This window comes from Sitophilus oryzae, unplaced genomic scaffold (assembly GCF_002938485.1).
Source record: "Sitophilus oryzae breed Bouriz unplaced genomic scaffold, Soryzae_2.0 scaffold_1443_pilon_pilon, whole genome shotgun sequence".
NCBI lineage: Eukaryota > Metazoa > Arthropoda > Insecta > Coleoptera > Curculionidae > Sitophilus > Sitophilus oryzae.
The window spans coordinates 643783-670223 of record NW_022146108.1 but is presented as its reverse complement, the minus strand read 5'-3'; the positions used below and the strand labels follow the sequence as shown (position 1 = coordinate 670223).

Below are 26441 nucleotides of genomic sequence, written 5' to 3'. Positions count from 1 at the left end.
GGCGGCGCCACCTACATGTGACTCAAAAAATACACATTTCCATAGTTTTCTACATAAAAAATGTCTCTTCGGAAAAATCGCTACGAACAACCGTTGTCAAGATATTTAGAATGGAAATAGTTAATACATGTCATTATAATGATAAAACAGTTTCTGTTGAACTTTTAACACAAAACCATTTTAAATTTATGATTTTAGTCTAGTAACTATTTAGTCAACATGTTTAATTTTACTGAGGCGAATGAGGTGCGCCACCCTGTATATTTTTATAAAAAAAAATATATTCCTATTACTCCCCAGATTGGAGTGAAAATCTATAATATGAAACCCAATATGCAGATTTTCCTAAAAAGTTAACCCTCACATATAAATTCAATAATAAACAAATTAAATAAAACTTGATTTAACCTTATTTAACTTTTCACTTTAAAAAAACGTTCTCGTTCACTACAATCATTCGAAACTTTAGAATATCACGTCACCACCTTCCATCTCTAGCTGTCATACCGCACTACCCGAGTAGCTCAGAGCACTGTTCGTTCTTTGCTTACCGAACCCTTCGAACGAACCATCCGGTACGTAGAACGTCTCAGGTTTGGACTGCTTCTTAATTTTCTGGTGTTGCAACGTTTTGCTCTTTCCGCAATACCCGCTAGAGCTGTTCGAACTTGACGAACCTAAATCAGAAACACCCAGAAACCCTTGGTGGAGAGTTGTACCCGGTAAAGTACCGTACTTAGAGGTTGGGGTATTCGAAAATCCTACTGGAGTAACAAAATTTCGATTTTTTATCGTGATGGGGATGGTTTGTCCTGCAAGCCCTCCACCGGAGACCTGGGAATGTCCGGTACAACTTGCACCAGCTGAGCAATAGTTGATCTCCAGAGTTCCGGCACTGGATAGGTCGCTGCTGGTGGCAAAGTCTTGGCATCTGTTGGTAGTGCAAACGTCGGGGGGTGTTTTGCTGAGAATGGGACCGTGTTCGTCGACTTCGAACTGCTCTAGGGGAACCTGTTGTTCAGCACCAACTGGTTCGTACGTTGGGCGGGGTTTGGTGTGTCGGATGAGGTACTCGGTGGAGATTTGGTGCTCGCGGATCTTGCGCTCGCCGCCTGGTACCATCTTGCATACCTGGAACAAAAGGGAATTTGTGAATTCTTACTACCCTGTGTATTACATATTTTAATAATTATTGTATATTGATATACAGGAATATTCACCACATACGACGTGGAATATTGCAGCTAAACGATTAGATTTTTACAAATTGTAAGTTTTGGGTTCGTTGAAGGACTATTAAAGCTACAGTTTTAAAAATATTTTTACAAAATACGGAGTGTCCCAAATAAATAAAAAATATCAAAGTTATCTATTTTTTAAATAGAACACTCTGTATATTATTCTATTTTTAGATTCTTCGACTGAAATAAAAGTAAATTTGATTAAGTTTTATCATGCTTAATCCTCACCGTTTTTGAAATATTTTCAATTTTTTGAAATTGCTGTAAATATTTTAAGGCTTCATTTCTCCAAGGGTATCAAAGTTTTTAATACTAAATATTTAACAGTTTTTTTATTTATACAGTTTTTTTTATTATTTTTTAGCGAAATAAGCAAACTAATATATAAAATCCTTAAGTGACTCACTCATTAATCACGATCCTGCTCAAACCACTCAAAGTAAGAAGCTCAATTTTGGCATAGAAGTTGATTCTAGGGTGTAGAGGTTCGATAAGGAGGGTTTTTTTGAAATTCCAGTTCCAAGGGGTTATTTGAGGGGTGAAACCACCCCTCAAATATTACAAAATTTTTATTTAAAAAACGGCCAAGTTTCCGAAAAAACGCTTAAACACGTATATTTTAGTTTGTTTTTTATATATTTTAAGATTTTTTATAAATGTATACAGGGTGTTTCGAAAAATCTGGTCATTGATTAATCACGACGCTGCTTAAAGCACTTGATATAAAAAGCTGATTTTTGGATAACAGATTGACTTTAGGGTATAGAGGTTCGTAAAGAAGGGATTTTTCGAAACTCGAATTCTAAGGGGGTGAAACTATCCTTCAAATACTAAAATATTTTTTATTTAAAAACCGGTGAGTTTTTCGATAAAAATCTAAAACAGGTATATTTTATTTTGTTGTTTTACATATTTTAAGATTTTTAAAAATTTATACAGGGTGTTTCATAAAATATGACCATTGAGTGATCACGATTCTTGACGTTTAAAGCTAATTTTGACAAACGGATTGACTGTGGGGTGTAGAGGTTCGATAAGGAGGGGTTTCTCGAATCTCAAATTCCAAGAGGGTGAAAACGCCCCTCAAATATTACAATATTTGTTAATTAAAAAACGGTTAGTCTTTCGGGAAAACGCTTGGACACGCATAATTTATTTTGTTTTTTTACATATTTCGAAATTTTTTAAAAAATCATACAGGGTGTTCCAAAAAGTTGAGTAATTGATTAACCACGATCCTGCTTAAACTGCTTGACGTGAAAAGCTTATTTTTGCCAATCGGATTTTTCGAAAGTCAAATTCCAACGAGATTAAACTACCCCTCAAATATTACCAAGTTATATAATAATATCGCCATATTGTTTTTTCTCATGCTGACATAAATGTGAGAAAATTGTATCCACTTTGTATATCAATGGAAATTCTTGTTTTGCTTTATCATCACCATTACAAATTATTAATTCGACGCGAACGAAGTCGTGGGTACACGCTAGTAGTATATAAAAATGTCATTGTCGAAGAGCATTGCTTACTAAATAAGTAGATATTTTGTAAAATATTTCATTTTGCAATAAAAAAATCGAAAAAAAATCCAAATTAATACGTGGCGATTAAGATTTAATTAAGGCATTTATTAACGCTTATAATCTCCTTGTCAGAAGCATAACGTTGGGAACGAGCTTAATCCCCGAGCGAGGCAGTGAATGGCGACGTCTAGCGGAGAAAATTAAAAAGCCGTAATGAAAAACAAAGAAACAAAACTCTATCTCTTGTTTCGCGCGTTTCTCTTCCGTATTTTTACAGAAATATTGCGCGGAAAATTTATTTATGAAGCGTCCTTTGTACCGTTATAAAATAAAATTTGTTACGGAAAAAAATTGTTTAAGGTGCCCTGGGAAAAGGAATAGAATTTCTGAAGAAAATGTTTGGATTTAATGAATCGTGTATTGCTTTCTGACAAAAATTGTATTTGAAATTAATACCATAACTACAAAAGTGTTAAAAAAAGTAAGCAGAGAAAGGAAATTAACTCTTTTAGATTTTTAATTCCTTTCGATTTATTTTTTATACAGGGTTTTTTGCTTTCAATATACAGGGTGTCAAACAATAGTGTCATATCGTCAGTGAAATGTGATAAACTGCTAACTCCATTATTCAAATACTTCATAAAAAACGGTAAAAATATGTAGGTACACATGTAAGAAGTATATTCATGCGTTAATATGATAAAGAGATAATAATTTTATTTGCTGAAACAATAAAACTCAATATTTCGTGTTACTTTAATTTTTTCAGACATAATAGGGAGATAGCAGATATTCGTCTTGCAGAAATAAGAAATAAAAATATACTTCTGGAGATAGCAACCTTTATTGCTTGAAATTTTGAAAATGGAATTGAATACCTATTACTCAAACAGATTTAGAAATAATCAATTCAATTTTAAAAAAATATGATAGTATAGATGGTTATGAATATCATATTAGTATAGATGGTTATGAATAATATATAAAATCCTTAAGTTATTGACATACTGATTAATCACGATCCTGCTCAAATCACTCAACGTAAGAAGCTCAATTTTGGCATACAGGTTGATTCTAGGGTGTAGAGGTTCGATAAGAAGGGATTTTTCGAAATTCCAATTCCAAGAGGGTGAAACAACCCCTCAAATATTACAAAATTTTTTATTTAAAAAACGGTCAAGTTTCCGAAAAAAACGCTTAAACACGTATATTTTATTTTTTTACATATTTTAAGATTTTTTAAAAATGTATACAGGGTGTTTCGAAAAATCTGGTCGTTGATTAATCACGATCCTGCTTAAAGCGCTTGACGTAAAAAGCTGATTTTTGGAAAACAGATTGACTTTAGGGTGTAGAGGTTCGATAAGAAGGGATTTTTCGAAACTCGAATTCTAAGGGGGCGAAACTATCCCTTAAATATTAAAATATTTTGTTTGTATATTAAATTATTCTTCGGAAGAACTCTTAAACACGTATATTTTATTTTGTTGTTTTACATATTTTAAGATTTTTTATAAATTTATACAGGGTGTTTCATAAAATATGACCGTTGAGTATTCACGATTCTGCTTAAACTGCTTGACGTTTAAAGCTGATCTTTGGTAAACGGATTGACTGTGGGGTGTAGAGGTTCGATAAGGAGGGGTTTCTCGAATCTCAAATTCCAAAACGGTGAAAAAGCCCCTCAAATATTACAATATTTATTATTTAAAAAACGGTTAGTCTTTCGGGAAAACGCTTGGACAAGCATAATTTATTTGTTTTTTTACGTATTTTGAAATTTTTTAAAAAATCATACAGGGTGTTGCAAAAAGTTGGGTAATTTCTTAACCACGATTCTGCTTAAACTGCTTGACGTAAAAAGCTTATTTTTGGTAAACGGATTTTTCGAAAGCCAAATTCCAACGAGATGAAACTACCCCTCAAATATTACGTTAATAAGTTGTGTAATAATATCGCCATATTGTTTTTCCTCATGCTGACATAAATGTGAGAAAATTTTATACAGTTTGTATGTTAATGGAAATTCTTGCTTTGCTTTATCATCACCATTACAAATGATTAATTCGACGCGAACGAAGTCGCTGGTACACGCTAGTATATTTTTGTAATATCGAAGGTCTGGAGCTAAAATACACAATTCCAAAACGAATAAATTTTTAATGCATTTTTAATGAACTAAAATAGCGCCATTTTGTACAAAATGTATAAAATAATTTACAAATTTAACTTATAGTTCTTAGAAGATATGGTAGATTTTTCCTGCATATAGCTCTATATTCTGGATAGAAATCTAGTAAAATGATATTACATTGGCCACTTGCAAATTGGTCGATTTTTGTTTAAAGGCAGGATGCTGAGCCTATTTTTTTTACGACAACGGTAGCAGGCCGAACTTGGAATCATTTGTGTGAAAAAACGTTGAAGAGAAAAAATAAAATTGATTAAGTAATTATTTTTGGCCACGGCTAGTGATGAAACTTATTTATTTTTCTACAAGTAAGCGATATTATTACTAACAATATTAAAATATATAATATTATTCCATTGTATTTATTTTACGCCCATAAATTGCTCAATGTAGAGATAACTTTGTTTGGAAAAATAAAAATGAAATGAACAATTTTGTGCATTTTGAAAAACTTGCATCTGCAATCGAAACGACTCCTCATTGGCAGGTAAATTTACTTTCTGATGAGGTGGAGTAAATGCGAACGATGATGTACTTGGTAATACATCCGTGGAAGTGGTCGCGATTTTCTTTCTCCCCATTAGCAGTTTGCAAACTTTCTTCTTTTTCTCAATAGATTCTTCTATGTAACCTTCGGCCACTGGCGGACGACCTAAATAATTATTATTTGTTTAGAACAAGATCGGAAAATATTAAAATTTTTACCTCCAACCTCCTAGGCGTTTCAGCGATGTAAAATCCACATCTGCATCTGCAGCAAGAGTAGCAGAACTACGACCTGTATATTCGTTTTTTCTATCTTTAAAACGCTGCTAATCGATGGCATCTTCCCAAATGAAAATGGAGTTGCACGGTAATCACGTTTCACTGACGATATAAAGTTATGAGCTTGTTAAAAAGGTGCTCTTCGTTTAGTTCTAAACAACTAAACGGTTTCAAGATATTGCGTTTAAACGTTACAATCTTCGATTTTAGTGCTAGTGAAATGATAAAATGTAAAGAAATTTTAAGTAAATTAATCTCTTGATTTCGTTACATTATTGTACTCAGGAAACCGAGTTCTTTCAAAACCTGAAAAAAAAAATGTAGGTCCGTATTAAAAATAAAAATTAAGTTGGCCTCTGTATCTCACAAAGTATCAACTAATATGAAAATCTAAAAATACTGTCAGAGAGCCCAAATAAAGTTTCTATGAGAATGTGCAATTAGTTTTTGATTTTCTAAAAATTAATGACAAGAAAAAATAAAATTGATTTTCATAAAAATCCTTTTTTTCAAAAAACTTCGCAAGTCTTGAAATTAAAAAATATGATGGCATCTTCTTGAACACTGCACGCAACTTTGTCCCAATTTAACAATGTTCGTATCTATTACGGTTATCGAGATACCAATGCTCGTAACTCGAATTTGTAGCACCCTGTATTTCTCATATAATATCCTCAATTAGATAAGGAAGTTCAAATATTCCATAAATATAATTTATAATGAGATCTTCACTTTAGTTTTAAAGCTGCCTGTCTTTATATTCCATTCATTAACAACTTCCTCATCCTTAATCATTAAAGAAAAAGAAACCACAGGAAGTTATTATATTATTTTCTTGATCCCCATTAAAGTTTCCTTTTGTAGGAGAAATATGTTTGAATTTGACGTAAAAAGCTGATTTTGGAAAACAGATTGACTTTTAGGGTGTAGAGGTTCGTATTTGATTTTCATGAAACTCGAATTCTAACGCCTCGTCCGCAAACAGTAATGATTCGTCCTAAAAAACATCATTTTAGGTACTAGTTACATAAATAGCTATTTTAGTTGCACGTTTTATTCGATTTTAGGTAACACTTTTGGGGTCCACAAAATTTTATTAATATAAAAGTTTTATCCGGAATATGCAGATTTTATGAAATTGTGTACCCGAATTAATATGATCTGCATATATTTTTATTTCTTTATAAAAATGGTAAAGTATTGAATAAAATTAAGCTTTTTACTTTTTTATAGTTAAAATGGCTACCAAAAATACCGTATGATCAAACAAAAAAGCAAACGGCGTCCAGTTGGCTTGGAAATGAATATCGATGGCATCCTCTAGATGATTTTACATATAAAACGATCTCCATTTCACAGCCATCGCTGACGCTGATTTTTTTTTTCGATCATATTGTACATCTGTCGTACCAAAGTCAGTATTGGTTTGTTTAACATTTACTGGTTTCAAATAATCATGGCCTACTGACCGTGATGAACTATGAAATAACATTTTTCCTGGACTGACATTGTCTCTAAGCAATATGAACTGATCTCAGACACACCCTAAAACGCATATATGATAAATTATGATGACGTAACATTGAACGATTGTTGAACATAAAAAAATAAATGCCTTTGTTGTCAAAAAATGTTACAATTTGTAGACAAAGGTAATGTAAACAAACAAAAGAGAATACAAAACATTATACAAATAACATTGTCAGTCTTATTGTTTAAAATAAACATTTATAAATGTTTACAATGTCAAAGAATAAAAAAAATAAAAATAGTATTCAAAAATATTTGGTTAGTTTATAGCAAATATCAATGACCTCTAGATACATTTATTTCGATATCATTTGTAAATATAGTAATAGCAAACATTAAACCAGTGTTTACAAGATCAAATTCGATTACCAAAATATAAGTCATTTACGGCGTAGAAAGCCTTGTCTAGTAAATAAGATTTCAATGCTTTGCGAAATGAAGAAAATGATGTTATGGATTTGATTTCAAATGGCAGGTGATTGTGCATTTTTTTCGAGTTGTATAATATTGAACTTTTAACTAACTCTGAGCGTGGGTTAGGTAGATAAACATCTTGCTCCGCGTTCCTGAGTGGATAAGTGTGAGATGGCCTTTCTTGAGAAGCTGATACATAAGGAAGGAAGAGTCAATATTTTTAATTCTTTAAAAAAGTCCCGGCAATGAGTTCTGCTGTTTAGTCCCAGTGAATATCGAACAGCTCTCTTCTGGAGCTTGAAAATGTGGTCAAATTGAGACGCACAACACGTACCCCAGAATGGAAGGGCATACCTGAGGTGCGACTCAAAAAGTTCATAATAAACAGTTCTAGCCACTGACAAGTTAAGCTCCTTAGAAACAGATCTTAATGCACAACACGCAGAGCATAATTTTTTCGACAAAGCTTCGATATGCATGTCCCATTTCAGAGAATTGTCTACAACAAACCCTAAGAATTTTACCGATTTTACGACGTCAATGGTGGTGTTGTTAAGTACAAAAGGCTGCAGCGGGTTTTACGACAAAGCTTTAGTTTTAGAAATGTTGAGACACAGAAGGTTCTAATCGCACCAAAATATTTAATGGTGATTAAGTCATTTGATATAATCCTATGAAGTGCCGTGACGTCCTTGTTGCTCCAAGTGGAGCTAGTGTCGTCCGCAAAAAGACATATTTTGCCACTGATGTTTATGTTAGCAATGTCGTTAATAAAAAGAAAAAACAACATAGGGCCTAGTACTGAGCCTTGTGGTTGTGATGGGTTGTTATTTAACTATCTGTTATTTTATAACAATTATTTATAAATAACATAACGCAACCGTTACTACTTCTAAAAAATAACAGATATAAAATAACGACACGTAGAGATCAGCCGCTCGTGAAACGAAAAACGAAGTCGCCGCTCTGCACCACCACGAAATTCTATGCTGCTCGAAGCAATTCCAAAAAACAACTAGTATGGATGGAAAACATGTTATTTCGTAAACCATCGATACAGGCGGCGAGACAACGGACAACGGAGTGGGGAAAGCGCTACGGCGAACGTAGCTGCTTCGGTCGAAACCGTCGATGGTCGTATTGGGTTTGCAACAGCTTAAAAATAATAGGATATAAAAGAAGCAGGTTTTTTGAAACAGTTTCGGGCATAACGCCTGGCGGTCGAGATAACAGGAGTGGGAAAGAAACGCTGCTGCATCGGTCGATTGTCGATGGAGGCTCGCAACGGGTTGGAGAAGCAGTCATTTTAGATATGTTGTTTTTCAACCTGTTACGAGCATAACAGGGCGGCTGTCGAGATAATCGGAGTAGGAAGGGAACGCTGCTGCATCGGTCGATTGTCAATGGAGGTTTGAAACAGGTTGGGGAATAACGCATCAGTTGTTTTAGATACATTCTGTTTCAACCTTTTACGAGCATAACGGACGGAGGTCGAGATATTATGGCGCTGTATGTTTCAGTACTTACTTATTAAGTTTCAATATTTAGGTATTTGTTTATTCTGAAAAATTTTCAGAATATTTTAAGATTTTTTAAAAATGTATACAGGGTGTTTTGAAAAATCTGGTCATTGATTAATCACGATCCTGCTTAAAGCCCTTGACGTAAAAAGCTGATTTTTGGAAAACGGATTGACTTTAGTGTGTAGAGGTTCGATAAGAAGGGATTTTTCGAAACTCGAATTCTAAGCGGGTGAAACTACTCTCAAATATTAGAATATTTTTTATTTAAAAACCGGTGAGTTTTTCGGAAAAACTCTTAAAACACGTATATTTTATTATGTTGTTTTACATATTTTAAGATTTTTTAAAAATATATACAGGGTGTTTCATGAAATATGACCATTGAGTAATCACTATTCTGCTTAAACTGCTTGACGTTTAAAGCTGATTTTTGGCAAACGGATTGACTGTGGGGTTTAGGTTCGATAAGGAGGGGTACTCAATCGAATCTCAAGTTCCAACAGGGTGAAAACGCCCCTCAAATATTACAATATTTGTTATTTAAAAACGGTTAGTCTTTCGGAAAACGTCTGGACACGCATAATTTATTTTGTTTTTTTTTTACATATTTTGAAATTTTTTAATAAATCATACAGGGTGTTCCAAAAAGTTGAGTAATTGATTAAGCACGATTCTGCTTAAACTGCCGACGTTAGAAAGCTTATTTTTGGCAAATGTGAGAAAATTTTATCCAGTTTGTATGTTAATGGAAATTCTTGTTTTGCTTTATCATCACCATTAGAAATTATTAATTCGACGCGAACGAAGTCGCGGGTACACGCTAGTTTAAGTGTAAAATTAATTCGAACTCTAGTGTGTAGTTGGTTTACTTATGAAGAATATACTACACATTTTCTTATATTGCTATTTTTTGACCGCAAATGGTAAAATCATAACTAAGAGCTTCTCGCCCGTCGACTGAGATGCACCCTGTACACTGCTACGCAATTCAGGATCTACCCGGATCGAGGGGCAGGGCGTAGGTAGATCGGAATGTATAGGTATAGACGAGTGGCGGAATTTTGGCTTTTTATATCGCAATTTGTAAACAGCGCTTATTGTAAACAACCACCGTTTTTAGAGAGGTATTTTAGATAACAATCGATATTTAGAAATGTTTTGACACCCTGGAAATACTACCATCGAGCACGTCATTGTTGCAACTTGCAACTGCGTTAATACGCCTGGCGGTGACCGCCTCATACTCTTTCAGATATTTAGCAGTAAAATAAAGAAACTTGTTATTTTTAAGCTGTTATTTTAAGCTGTTTTTTATAAATAACTATAACAGTTTCAACTGTTATCTAAAAATAACAGTTTTGCCCATCACTACCTTGTGGTACTCCACATTCTATTGGCTTGCTAGAAGACAACGTGGTAGCCACCCTCACAAGTTGACTTCTGTTGCTCAGATACGACTTAAACCATTCGAGAGATGTTAAAAAAAAACTTACAAAACAAATTATTATAACATTATCAAAGTCTCTGAACACTTTTTATTAGTCTATATTTTAATTTTACGGTTTTTGTCCAAACGATAAAAAACTAAATAATTATTTTCGAGTCCTTGTTGGTTTTAATGGCCGCTATATATCTTTACCGTTTGATTTTATCGCTTTAGAAAACGTTACATAAAAATAGCGCACTAAAAAACGAATAACCGTACTAAATGGTACGTAAAAAGCATCTAAAACAATTCGTTTTATGGCCGTGGGGTTACTTATAAAATACTACCGCCCTCGCGCGCCAAAATCGTTTAATTGCGGTATTTACAAATTTCTCGCTCCAAACGGGCAGAGAAGTTTTTAAACTCGATATTAAATTCGTATGGTTTATATGTATTTATATATGTTTTATATTTACCAAAATGTAAATAAAGTTATTAAAAGTTTCAAAAATTAATTAATTAATTAACTAGTTAATTTTCATCTTAATATTTCTATTAAAAATCTCTTAACCAAAACCAAAGAATAAGCATTTCGTAGTGTCTGAGAAAATCATACAGATATCATATCCAATAACGAGAGATGATATAGATTGATTGCGATGTAGAATGTAGAATGTTTAGGAGGGGAGTTAATCACCGCGACTTTATAGATCTATTGTGTGTTCCCCTTTCTTGAGTTATAACGAGTTATAACTCATCATACAGTCTCAGGGCTTTAAGAAAAGCCAGTATCTGAGACGGCTCCACAGAGGCCAGCTCTCCATCCTCGACATCAGACGTACCAAGGTTCATGGCACGAATGGTCGTCGTCTCGGCACACTCAGTGATAAGGTGTTCTGGTGTTTCCCCATTTTCCCCACAAAATCTGCATTCGCCGTTGTTTCTCAGTTTCATCTTACTGAGGTGTTCGTTGAGGAGACAGTGTCCTGTTAGAAACCCCGTGACAATCCAAAGATTGTTTTTACTTAAATCAAGGAAAACTTTTGATTTTTCTCGGTCATAAGTTCTAAGGAACTTTTTCGAGTGTCCTTAGACCGTTGGAGGACACCCATTCCAAGTTACGGATGGAGTCTTCCAGATTCTTCAGTTCCGCTTTCAGTTGGTTCCCGTTTGGAAAACAGAACGGTTCTGGTCCAGTTAGTGGAGTGTTCGCTCCTTTTCTAGCTAGATCATTTGCTTTTTCATTGCCTTCTATCCCTTAGTGAGCAGGCACCCAGAGTAGGAGGACTTTATTTTCTTTGCCTAATTTGTTGAGCTTCTCCAGGCATTCTTTGACCAACTTCGAATTGATGGTTACTGAGTTGATCGTGTTAAGTGCTGCTTGACTATCGGATAGGATGGCAATTTCCTGTTTTCGATAGTTCCTATCTAAGATAAATTGTACGCATCTTTCGATAGCGCAAATTTCTGCCTGAAGGATACTGGGGTAGGTGCCCATTGGTTCGGAGTATTCAGTTTTCGGCCCATGATTGCGATCCTCGAGTATTTATCCTCGAGGATTCCAATAATCGGATGATCAACCGAGGAATCCTGCATCATAAAATTTTCTCTGTATAATATTTCGATCGATACCTGAATTAATGCTCGGTGCTGGGTGTTACTTGCTTTCTGTACACTGTTGTCATGTACCTGAATGACATGAATAATATTGTAATATAAACAAATAATTATTTTAAACACTTTTTTAATAATTTCTAATATTTTCGTGTATAATTTGATGCGAGAAATAAAATTTTCATAGGTTTCGCTTTATATTGTGCTGATTTTGTTTCTTTAACTCCGATTGACTCCTACTTTGAAATTAATCTGGCAACCTTTCAGACCAAATGAAAACAAGTAATTCTAGGAAATACGGGCGGCTTTTTTAAATGAACTCGTTATTTATTATTTATATGTCGGGGGCCGGTCACTGAGATAAAAAATATATTTTCTTTTACTTTTTAGTAGCGTATTGTCACCGAAAATAAACTGTAGCACCTAATAAATTGTGGTAGTATTGTGTTATTGTGCATCTTTTAAGTTTTTGTGCGACATAATGTCTAGTTTGAAAAAGTGTATTGTTTGGGCCCGGTTTAACTAATAATCGGAAAAAAATGCTAATAATAATTATTTCGGATATTCAAACTCTTACTATTGTGGAAAATAATGGATTTTTCAGCAGGACGCACATTATCGCGGAACGGAATGGATCGGAACGTATCGGATCGGAACGAAATAGAATGGAAATTTTGAATCACCGCACATTAGCGCGGACTTCCCCGGAAAAATTTATTTGTACATATTTGAGTAATTAACGACTAGACCGGCTTGGTTTTAGTGTGTGTTGTTCTTTTGCGATGGATACTTCAGACGAAGAATTTGTGACATTGTGTGTATTTTTAGAAGAAGAAGAAGTTGAAAGAGAAATTCACAAAAAAACGCAAATGGGTCCATGAAATTAACTTGAAAAGGCAAGAATATGGCGAATTTCATCATCTATTCCCAGACCTATTAGAAGACGAGCAAAAATTTTTCAAGTACTTTCGGATGTCTAGCGAAAAATTTTACGATTTGTTAAAAATTTTTGACATTCAGAAACAAGATACGACTTATCGAAAAGCTATAAGTGCAGAAGAAAACTTGGCGTTGGCATTAAAGTAAGTATGTACACAGTTTTATAAAGTTTATTTTACAAATTCGTATACATATAATTGTTATCAATTGTTACCGAATAGTCATCAGTGTTTGTTGATTTGTCAGTACTTTCAACCACATCAGCACTTAAACTTGGTTTTTTCACTGCTTTCAGCTCGAATTCATTAAGCAACATTGAAATTCGATGTTTTACTTCAATTTGTAGTTCAGTTGGCAAAGATCGTGTCGTTTCTTCAGCGGATTCAAAAAATTTTAGTATTTTAATAAAGCACGCTTTTAGATGTTTCAAAAAACTTTTAATAAGAGTAACTTTAACTCTACATATATGTTTCGGCTTGTTAGGCCTTTTTCAAGAGTTTTTTAAGAACTAATCGTCTAACTACACTGTAACTATATATATATATATTTGCTATGGGGGTGGGTTCAGAGAGTTTACAATAGGGGTAATAAAAAATGTGTTTAGAAATCCTTGTTGGTCGTTAACATTATTTTCGTTTTTAACAGATTTTAGTATTTCTAACTGTTCAATGTAATTTAAGCGTCTACCTTTTGTTTCTCTGTGTAGTAACTTAATTGAGTTTTCATTCTAAAATTAATTAAGTTACTACACAGAGAAACAAAAGGTAGACGCCTAAATTACATTGAACAGTTAGAAATACTAAAATCTGTTAACAACGAAAATAATGTTAACGACCAACAAGGATTTCTAAACACATTTTGTTATTACCCTGCTATTGTAAACTCTATGAATATACCCCTATATATATATATATATATATATATATATATATATATATATATATATATATATATATATATATAGTTACAGTGTAGTTAGACGATTAGTTCTTAAAAAACTCTTGAAAAAGGCCTAACAAGCCGAAACATATATGTAGAGTTAAAGTTACTCTTATTAAAAGTTTTTTGAAACATCTAAAAGCGTGCTTTATTAAAATACTAATATTTCAACGATGTTTCACAAGGAACCAACCACAGCTTCAGTAAAATTTATCAAAAAATTTTGTTAAATGATCCGCCTTTTTACGTTTTTCGTTGTTTTCTAAAAACTTTTGTAACACTTCTGCTGATTTTAATTCAGGTTTTGAGAGGCGTTTTGGTTTAGTGACAGTTGATGTATTTGAAGAACTTGGTATTAAGTGTGTAATAATACCTGGTTGAGGTGATGAAAGTCTTTTTGAGTGAGGCGACAAAACAGCCGTTTCATCAAGTAATGCATTTTGAGTACCTTCATCCTCAAAAATTTCACTTTGTACATTAATTGGATCCTCAGTCTCAGTCGGTAAACCTATGTTTGATTTTTGAGGCCTTTCCTTCAGGTTTGGAAGAAGAAAATTCATTTCATCTTCATATTTCCATTTTTTTGGGATACAATCTGCAGAATCCCCACTTTTACCGCGTTTTTTGGCTTTTGATTTCCTGTAGCAATCTTTTAAATTTTTCCATTTTTTCTTACAATCATCAACTAAAAAGAGATCTAATATTAATATTTTTTTCAGGTTTTTGGGACATGGTGATTCATTTGTTAGTTCGGCGTTTAGCTACAGACTAGGGGAGTTAGCAGTTCGAAGCATCGTTTATGAAGTTTGTGCTGAAATTTGGTCAAAACTCCATTCCATTGTGATGCCATCACCAACAACTGAACAGTGGCAAAATATAGAAAACGATTTCTGTACAAAATGGAATTATCCAAACTGTATAGGTGCTTTGGATGGGAAGCATGTTGTAACGGAAAAACCACCAAATAGTGGCTCAACTTATTTTAAATATAAAAAACAATTTAGTGTGGTCCTGATGGCGCTAGTCGATGCTGACTTAAGATTTATTACCGTTGATGTAGGAGCTTTCGGTAAAAATAGCGATGGAGGGATTTTCAAAAATTCTGCACTAGGAAAAGCTTTAAATGGTGGTACGTTGAAAATACCTGGACCAAAAATGTTGCCTGGAAGTGATATTTTGATGCCTCATGTAATTGTAGGGGATGAAGCTTTCCCTCTAAGTGCAAATCTATGGCGTCCATATCCTGGAGTTCAACTTCGAAACAACAACATTAAAAAAATTTACAACTACCGACATAGCAGAGCTAGACGATGTAGCGAAAACCCATTTGGGCTACTTTGTAAAAAGTTTAGAATTTTTTTAAAAACATTAAACGTTATTCCTGAACATCTTGACATAATAATTATGGCAGCTACTTGCTTGCACAACTTTTTAAGAAATGATAAATGTTCTTGGCACCTGGTGAGCTAGAGAAAACTGAAGTGCCACAAGGATTACAGATGCTGAGAAATATGGGAGCTAATTCTACTCGTGGTGCAATGAATATTCGAGACAGATTCGCAGAATATTTCAATTCGCCTGAAGGACTTGTTCCTTGGCAAAATGAAAGATAATTGCAATAATGTTTTGTTATACGACAAAAAAATGGTTATATTATCATAATAAATATAGTTAGAATGCTTTTTACCTACCCGGCATTTTTATTTCTCGAGAAATTTCATCCCATGCATTTTCTTTCATTTGTTGATTATGATAATTTTTATCACTCAATAAATAAAGATGTGGATAACCACGAATAAAATTAATCAATTGTTCTTCATTCATCGCATCCACAAACACAGAACTGTGTGATAATATAACGTTAATATAAATAACTACTTGCTCTAACCTGTCTAAAATTCTTGTGCATCGTGCGTATTTTGTAAACATTCTATTGAAAACTGGAAGGGACTGTGGAACCACGAAAAAAATTCGCTCGGCAAGCTATCCCAGCGATTCCCTTCCGTTCCGATCCATTCCTCGCGGCTCCGATCCGCGGTAGTGTGCGGCCTCTAACTTAATTATATACTTATTAAAATTTCCGTTCCATTGCGATCCGTTCCGATCCATTCCGTTCCGCGATAATGTGCGTCCTGCTTTAAAGCCTTGAATCCGCTATACCTATAGCCGTCCTAATAGAAAACATATTAGCTAATGATATATATTTTACTTAGACTTACAACTCAACTCGTCGCTTTAAAAACTATTTTAAATTATATAAAAGCAATAACTATAGACATGTGGATATCTGAAAATAATATTGTTTTTATTCTTGTTGGTATCACTAATAGAAAGCCTATAAGAGCGAAATATAATAATAGGCACTCTTTCTGCCAGTATTTTTCCAAGAAATAAACAAGCCACAAAGGCATAATCATTATTTATACAGGTTGGTTCGAATTTTATTCGGGAAACTTCAGCAGCATATTCTGCCGATAAAACAGATAAAATTAAGTAAAAAAGTTCGCATAAATGTATGTCCTAAAATGCCTCGTTTCGGACATACAGGGTGTGGAAGTTTTATTTTTATTTCGGTTTTTTCCAATTACCCTCTATCTCCGAATGACGCATTTTATGACATACATTTATACGAACCTATTTACTTATTTTTATCTGCAAAATATACTGTCGAAGTCTCCTAAATTCAATTGGCACAACCCTGTATAATACACATCCGATATTATCCCCATACTCTTAAAAGAAGTTAAAAGATCCCTTTTTTATTCGTCTCAAGTTTTCAAGACACATATCCCGCCCCTACTCAACCCATCTTAAACGAGCTCCCTAAGGCCCCGTCTCCATCAATCACCGCGAATCACGTAGCGAGATCGAGCGACAACGTAATATAGCCGACAGGTTAATCCTTCATATTGTTCGTCGCGAACAAGGTGGAGACCTGGCTCAAAGGAGAGGCAGGGAAGCAAAGGAAGGAATGGAGCTCCCGAAAATTCCTTTTTATTCCCGTCTTTAATCTAATCGTCGGGAACATATATCGTGGCGAGGGTGGCACGGTCCCATTGTTCCCTGGAAAGTCGTTCTTGGCCGCTGGACCGTCTTATCTTGTCGCCATTTTTAACTCCTTGACCGTTGGGAAGGACAGTGGCGTCCGATTTTTCTAATCAGGGAACTGGACACGTTCCAAAGTACAAATAAAAGGCACCAGGGAAAACGAGGAATACCAATACTTTTTCTCCAAAAAATCCTATATGAGATTTCGTCACTGCAAGAAAATCTACAAAATAAAATATTCATTTTTTGTAAACACTGCTGCGTTAATCCAACGGAGACTAATTTTTAGCAGTTAGAGCTCTAACACACTGGCGACCAGGTCGCACCGGCCAGGCTGCTGCTACCTCTAAAACCATTAAATCAAATGATACCGCGCACACTAACGTCCTGGCCGTCCGTTGGTTGTTGCGACCAGTAGACTGCACTAAAATATTATAATTTTCTGCCGCTTGTTGCCGGTTTTTGCCGGTTCTTCCAAATTAATAATTTTTCAGATGAAATTCGTCAAATTCAACGCACAATATTTTATTTTCTATAAGATATAGTGTTTTAGTGTATTTTTTGCACACGTGCAGAAAATCCACAGAAATAGTATACAGACTGGATCAAAGGGAAACTTAAATCTAGTCCCTTTTTTATCAAGGGTCGATTCTAGTAAAAATTTAAAACATTTTGATATGACATACTCTATTTATGGTTGGTATGATACCTGTTATTATACCTTCGAGTTTCGATGTTAAAAAATAAAAAAAACCTATTTAAAGTTTTTCTACAACCACTTGTTTTTTTTGTTAAATTAGTTTTTTTAGTTGTATTGTAGTCATGTACAGGGAGGACAACTACTGTATTTTAAATATTATATTTAATTTAACGTTTTCCAAACAGGTCCATTAGACTATATTTCTATTAGGTACATTATTTTTTAAAAAAATTAAGAGTAAAAGTAACTTAAACATTCATAAAAATAGAAGTATTTACTGTTGTAGATTCTCAGTAACAATAAAAAAGAGGAATTTATATTGTAAACATTGAAATAACTGGAAACTAAACTTTCCACCTGCTTATATTTAGAGCCAGTGTCTGACGACCTTTTTTTACGATGGCCCTAATATGTTTACTTCTAAAGTCGATAAGAGCCATCAGTAGAAGTCCATATCAGTAGAAAAAAGAAACAGAAAATATCTCCCTTTTTGTCGGTCGCGGCGCGTACACAATGCTTTTTGTTCGGCCTCGGTTCGTTCGGGCTAAAATGACGAAGTCTGGACGCACCTTTAGGCACAATACTGTTTTTGTCCTTTATTGATATAATGCTGAAAATTTCATGAGTTACATGTCTCACTCTACACATATTAAATTACATAGACGTAGGATGTAGCATATTCTGTTATCAGACGACTGATGGAATAGCAGGCATCGCGGATTTGAAAAACATGGAAATAACGACGTTATCGTATAGTCGGTGTTGGAGATTTTACTTACTCCATTTACCACACCAGTATTTATTAACAAAAAATCCAAGAATATTTTAAATGCATTATTTAATATTAGAACAGTTAATAAGCTCATGAATAGCAACTTCGCTTTTTAGTTAAATCGGATATTTTAATATTTCTGAAACTTCTGATTCTTTCTGAAACAATATTTTCTAATTGGTAAAACGTAAAAAATTGTTAGATCTGACAACTCTGTTGAAATTGGTCGTTCATCTGGCCGCAGCTATAAACGCAATCCATCCGGCCAGGTCGTTGCGACCTGGTCGTCAGTGAGTTCGAGCCCTTAGGTTTACTGATGATTTTAGGTTACGAAACTAACAAAAAAATGTTTCGGAAAGTTTTTCTCATTTCCGTCGTTGAAAGCAAAAAAATACAAAGAATAAAGAAAAAAACTATTTAAAATATTTAAATGCAACTATTCGAGAACACTTTAGTTTTTTTTTAAAACAGATACCTACATCTAAAAACCGTTGACGTCCTGTTAAAATTGTTGCAGTGGCAAAATACCCGTATAGGATTTTCTTGGAGAGATGAATCGCCAAATAGGTAGACATTTTTACTGAGATTTTTTGTTAAAAATAACTTTAAAAATAGTTCTGATCTGGTTCTATTTAATAAGATGACATTAATTTTCATTAAAATTACGCCTTATGCAGCAAGAAACACAGATATGCTAGAATGAACTAACAGTATATTAAATTTATAGCAATTAGGACTTTTTAAAACATCAATTTTTTGCTAGCATTTCTTTCGCTGGTTCAGATCCGTTGGCCAGATAATACACGACATGTTGATCTACTCATAAAATGTTTCTAAGATTGTGTGATTTTAATGCAGTATTTTGAAATTATTTCAAAAAATATATACAGGGTGACCCATCGAAAATGTTCCGCAAGGCATAACGGCCAGGGTATTCTTTTTTTCAAAAAATCCAAAAACACGTCAATTTTGTTTGTGAGGGGGACAACTTTTGCCTAAAAAATGATTGCAAAATCTTCAACCATCTCAGCGGGGGTGTCATCCCCCAACTTTTTTCAAATGGGAAGGGGGATCAAGTGGCGCCGCAATGAAAAGAGCTTTCTATTCTCTATATTTCTCCGCCTCGTTTTTGAAAATCGGTCGAGCCATTGAGAAAATATGAAGTATTGAAATTTGAAAAGTTTATTTAAACATTTATCAGAGTAAATGATTTTTTTCTTATTATTTCTAGATGTTTACGCATTTTTTCACTTGCCACAAGGTTGAACGATCAGGTGCGGTAGTTGCTAGATAGCTGTTCTGTGGCTTGTGCGTTGAAGTTCTTCTCAATATCGTTAAACTGACCCACAATAGAATTTCTAAAAATACCAGCCCACACGTTCAATATCTGCGGGTTTTGTGTGTGCACCTCGTGAAAAACCCTGGGGTTGTCCTCAGCCCAGTACCGAGAGTTGTGCCGATTAACTACATCGTTCAAAAAGAAAGTACACTCATCCAAAAAACACACATTAAATAGGAAATTATTATCATTCGCCACTCGTTCACTCATAGTTTCACAAAATTGCAAGCGATGATCAAAATTGTCTTCGTTAAGTTCTTGTACCAACTGAATTTTGTACGGGTAGAACCTGTGTTTTTTAATATCCTTTGGACTTTTGTACGATTCACGCCGGTCTGATTGGCCAATTTTCTTGTACTCAGCGTACTATCCATGGCAACTTGGCCCAATACGAATACCTCCATAGCTTCATTTACTACAGGATTTTCCCTCTGCCTCTTTTTATTCATAACGGAACCAGTTTCGTGAAATTTTCCTACTAACTCGCGAACAATTTTGCCATAAAGGTGTTTGTCAGGATGGCGTTCATTGAATATCTGCGCAACCCGATTGCCACATTCATTATTTTTATTTTTAAAATAAAGTTCGATTATTTCCACTTTTTATGCAAGTGAGTACACTATAATAATTGTTAAAAAGTTTAACGATATTGAGAAGAAGTTCAACGTATAAGTCACAGAACAGCTATCTAGCAACTATCGCACCTGGTCGTTCAACCTTGTGGCAAGTGAAAAAATGCGTAAACATCTAGAAATAATAAGAAAAAACAGCAAATTGATCGAAGGAATTTACCCGTATCATTTACTCTGATAAATGTTTAAATAAACTTTTCAAATTTAAATCCTTTATAATTTTTCAATGACTCGACTGATTTTCAAAAACGAAGCCGGAAAATATAGAGAATAGAAAGCCCTTTTCATTGCGGTACCACTTGACCCCCCTTTCCATTTGAAAAAAATTGGGGGATGACACCCCCGCTTAGAGGGTTGAAGATTTTGCAATCGTTTTTGGGGCAAAAGTTGTCCCCCTCACAAACAAAATTGACGTGTTTTGGGATTTTTTGAAAAAAAGAATACCCTGGCCGTTATGCCTTGCCGAACGTTTTCGATGGGCCACTCTGTATATCTTTTTTGAAATCATTTCAATACTCTGAGGAATTTATTGTTTCCAAGGGACTCAAACAAGCATGTTCTTTAGCCCCTCTACTCTTTAAGACATATGTCGAAGAGACTCTGAAAAGATGGAAAAGAAGATGTGGTGGAATGGGTCTACCAATCGAGGACTCTATGCTCTATACTCTTCTCTTCGCCGATGACCAAGTTTTGATAACGGGAGATCGAGATGATGCTAGCTACATGCTGAGGGTGCTTCAAAAAGAGTTGGAACAATTTGGATTGATTGTAAATATGAAAAAGACCGAATACATGTCTGTAGGAAACGACGATCATAGTGATTTGGATATTGGTATGGGCAAAACAATAAAACACTGCTCCAAATTTAAATACCTTGGAGTAACTCTTTCCTCAGATGGCAAAAGCAATGAGGATATATCTAATAAAATTGGACAGGGAAGAAAAATAATTAGGGAACTGAACTCTTTGGAGCGATAGAATTTCAAGAAGAACGAAACAGATGATGTACAACTCTATCTTTGAATCTGTTTGTACCTACGGATCGGAGACGTTTATGAATTTTCTGAAAAAAAATTGCCCTGGCCGTTATGCCTTGCGGAACGTTTTCGATGGGCCACCCTGTATACAATATGAAGAATGTAGGGATTATAATCAGAAATAATGTTGGGTAACCTAGGAGGTCAATAATAACTGAATTCAATGAGCATACGTTAAGATATGCTGGAACAGATAAATCTTGTGTTGCTCAACATATTTTACAATCGATGTTCGTAACCTAAAATCCATCAAATATGTCAAAAATTACTGGCTTATGAATGCAACAAAATAAAGGAATTTATAATAAATACGAACAGTTTGACAATATGAGTGTTTAGGAATAATACTAATCAAGTGCTTGTAAAACGCTCAATTTGTATACGTAATTTTATTTACAAAAAGGTATATTTCCGCCTATATTTAAAAAAGTCACAAGCCGCTACTGACTTGTGTGTGACGGTATATCCCCTCTTCCCGCTTTAGGTGGTTCGGTATTAGCTCTTTTATATTGCCACTTCATTGTGTACAAACCTTTCCATTCTTCCCTTCTTTTCCCGATTTTTATCAAACAAGATTTGCTAAAGTTAATACCGGCAAAGATTAATATAATGACAGCAAATTAATGGAGACGTCAAAAACTTGATAAATGAACTGATTTACATGTTTGTAACATGATAATACTGTAGTTTTGTAATAAAATTTAACAAAAATCTATCCTATCCAAATAAGTTATGAAAATTCATACGAAAAGGTTAACTAGAAATAAATTATACTATCATATAGTTGATCAATATTTTAAATATACTTTAATTCGTTTCAAAAAATATGTACACACTGGAACATACTATTATAGAGATACGGACAAAATTTACACAAAATTTAACCATTAATTTCCACTCAAATCCTCGACGGGATTTCGATATGTTTTTATGAATCGTGGCTTGGTTCTTTACAAATAACATATGACATGGCCATTTTAAACAAGTCATTTTTTTATCATATACAGAGTGAGCACAGACCATTGCAGATATTTGGCGACATTAAACAGGGTGAGTCTCAAATAAATGCAAATATTTTCAGGGCTAGTAGATATCAATAAAAGAAACATATCTCGTCTTTATCGTTTTTCAAATAAGTCCAAAATAACCGAGTTATTTTACTATGAAAATTTTCCAAAAAATTATTTTTTGCTAACATTTTCAGAACCACTGGATCTTTTTTGAGTTTTCTTACTTGTAATGTTAATCAACTACCTATGTTGCCATATTATAAAGAAAGTATGTTTTTTAACTATAAGCTAAAAATAAATCCAAAAAAATAATATGAGGTTTATTTTTTCGTGTTTTTTCTGAAAAAAAACCTCACACATCATCGTGTTTCTGAGATCGAACTATACTACCTCTAAAACGATTTGCTCTTATTTAAGACTCTTTTTTATATTTCCAACAATGTTTACAAAATACAAAAATTGAATATAAGAATTTTATAATTATTTTAATAAGGCGTATATCTACCGCCTTAATATAATAGTGGTTATCTGACTACCTATGCTTTTGGCCCACAATTGACCCACTAGAATAAAAGATATGGAATTTTAAAATGCTTGAATATTTTAAGGTGTTTAATAAGTTTGAGTCTCAATAAGCTTGAATATTATTTAAGAGCTTTTATTAAGGTGTTTAATAAGTTTATTCTAAAACCAGTATTTGGTATTTTTTTCATACAAAAATGTTCATAACTGAAGGATCCATGATTCGCATTTTCTTATATATTACATTAAATGTGTCTTTCCGCCATCAAGTGAAACTGTTTTTTCTAAACACTTGGAATAAATTAAAGTAAAGAATACATTAAGTTTATTCCCAAACTAGTATTTGGTGTTTCTATTTGACAAAAATTTTCATAACTGAATGATCCCTGATTCGCATTTTCTCATATATTATTTTAAATGTCTTTCCGCCAACAAGTGAAAAAATTATGCCACTATGAATAAATTAAAGTAAAGAATACATTATTAAGTTTATTCCAAAACTAGTATTTGGTGTTTCTATCTGACAAACTAAACTCTTAAACTCATCTCAATAAGCTTGAATATTTTTCGGCCCGTCGCACAGTGGTTCCCAGATAGGTCGTTACTTAGAAATACTAATTTCAAAATGTTTGCATGAAACTGTTGCTAATACTTTTCTTATATTCCCCTGTCAACGATACATAATAAATAACAAAATCAAGTAAGCGTAGTGTAGCGCTTTTTTATTAGAAATGTCACATTTTTGCTACTGATATCAAGGTGACATAAACAGTTTTCAGATAACGCCAATTAATTACTTATTTTATTAAAATTGATAAAAGCTGTTGACTTTTCTGTAATGGACGTTCGAAAAGAAGGTAAAAAGAACTGTTTTTTCTTTTTGACACTTAATTAAACCTAAGTAATATTAGTTTATGGCAATGTATTTGAGGGCAAGAAAAATAGTATTTTTACATTTTTGCTTGTCACTCTTTAAGACTTTTAACTACTTTCCCTTTCAAATCCTCTTAAATAGCATGATAATACTTGTTGCTTAAAGTATATTGCATATAAATTAATTGTCACTGGCTGCCGCGAATTGCCGCCGGATCTTATACCGGGTGGTTAAAGATTGACTTTTTGTCTTAAAATAAAAGTAACCTATTTTTTCCTCTTCGTGTCAACTTATTTCGTGGACACACTGTATATCAATTGACAATAAAATTGCATATATAAAATGAAACAACTCTCATTTATTTTTTCAACATTTAAAATAAATTTGACCTCTTCAATATGAAAAAAAAACACGTACATATGTGCAAGCATAATCTGTATATACCTTTCCGAATAGTTATAGAACTTAAAATGCAAATCACACCAACTGGGCCCAATTTTTTTAATACATATTACATTAAGTTTTTTATATACATTTATTTAGCATTTGTTATCAATTTCTATTAAAAAAGGTGCAGTCAAGCTATATCTAGATATCTAACAGTTATGACCGCGCAGCTAATTAAGGGGAACCACTGTGCGTCGGTATATTTTAAATAAAATTTTCAAAGATGTGTTAATATTCCGGAACACTGTATTTTAGAATTTACATAAATCTCTTTATTCCTTCTTGTTTTATTCTATTACGATTTCCATTGAAAAGGGAATTAACAGACCGAGATACAGATCCCTTTAAATATTTAAAACAATTTGGCGACAAATATTCGCCAGCATTCCGCTCCACAACGTCTTTGTCTCCTGTTCCTCGCTCTGGCGTTTCCCCATTTTGCTCGTTCGCTACTCCTTTCGGTGCCCTACAAATTACATAAACATATCTGGCCGGCAATTTGCTTACATCATCCCTATCAGATCGAATGAATATGCAGAACAATTTGCATCCGACATCGGACCGCTCAGACTGACGATGTTTATAAAGATATCGTGTGTAAATTTGATACATTTTCCTTTAAAAGGGTTCTTCTATTTCATTTAAATCTGTATTTTCGTTTGAAGTAAGTAATAGAAATATACCGGGTGCGTCTCAAAAGTAGCTAACCTCTATAACTTTTTTATTTTTACAGATACAAAATCGATATTTGTACAAATCTTTCCATTCTTCCCTATTTTTCCCGATTTTTATCAATAGAGTTAATACCGGCAAAGATTAATCCAATGACAGTAAATGGAGACGTCAGGAACTTGATAAATGTACTGATTTACATGTTTGAAACATGATAACGCAAGAGTTTTATAATAAAATTTAACAAAAATGTATAGTATCCAAATAAATTATGAAAATTTACTAGAGAAGTGACTAAAATAAAATTATATTATCATATAATTCACAAATGTTTTAAATATACTTGAATTAGATTTAGAAGGTTTATGCCGGGTACATCTGAAAAGTGGCTCACCTCTATAACTTTTTTAATTTCAGGCTCAGAAGATTTTTTTCAGACAAAAAACGAGATTTGGTATGTTAGTATATGACAAATTAGAAATAATTGACGTATTCAATTGTTTTGGGTGACTACAAATTTTGACTTTTAAATGGCACCCTCATTATTTTGTTACTTTATTCAATAGAAAATAACACTTTAAATATAATGACATATCATATGTCACCTTTTGGTGTTTTCGAATATAGTTCATTTGAAATTGCAACATGCGATTCATAACGACAATTTAACTCAAAATACCAAGTGTGTGGTACCAAATTATTCGTAAAAAAATGCTTTTTCCAAATATGCTAATGAGCCACCCTCGTTCCATTTGAAAAAATTGAGACATGATTAAATATACGATTTGGGCATCTTTTAACCAGCCAGAACAAGACACTTTAAACATTAGATGATCAAATCTATCTTTCCAAAGCGCCAAAATTAGTGTTTTTAGCACTGTCGTGGCACCCTAGATTGAAATTTAGAATACAATTTTGTTTTAAGTGAAAATGTCAAAAGTTGACATATGATAAATATGTCATTCTATTTAGAGTGTGTCATTTTCTATGGAATAAAGTAAAAAAAAATACCGAGTGTCATTTAAAAATCAAAAGTTGTAGTCATTTCCGGTAAAACAGGAAGTGGCTGAATGGATTGAATACGTCAATCAATCCTAATTTATGTCATATACTAACATACCAAATCTCGTTTTTTTTACCTGAAAAAATAAAAAATTTATAGGGTTTAGCCACTTTTGAGACGCACCCCGTAGAGTTTTAGGAATTTTCAATTTTTTTTTAAGGAGAGGTTATCCTTCAGACAAAGAGGATGGTGAAACCTCAATATCCATGTAAACATA

The 26441-nt window shown here is 33.5% G+C and overlaps 1 protein-coding gene across 1 annotated transcript in view; it reads right to left on the bottom strand.

Moving 5' to 3' along the window:
• Positions 1-257: 257 nt before the first annotated feature.
• The window catches only part of LOC115877278, a 168086-nt gene continuing 141902 nt past the window's right edge, over positions 258-26441 (bottom strand). Inside the window, exon 4 of the mRNA XM_030893414.1 lies at positions 258-1131. Coding sequence (XP_030749274.1) covers positions 502-1131 — 630 coding nt within the window. The 3' untranslated portion in view covers positions 258-501. The remainder of the gene's footprint in view (positions 1132-26441) is intronic.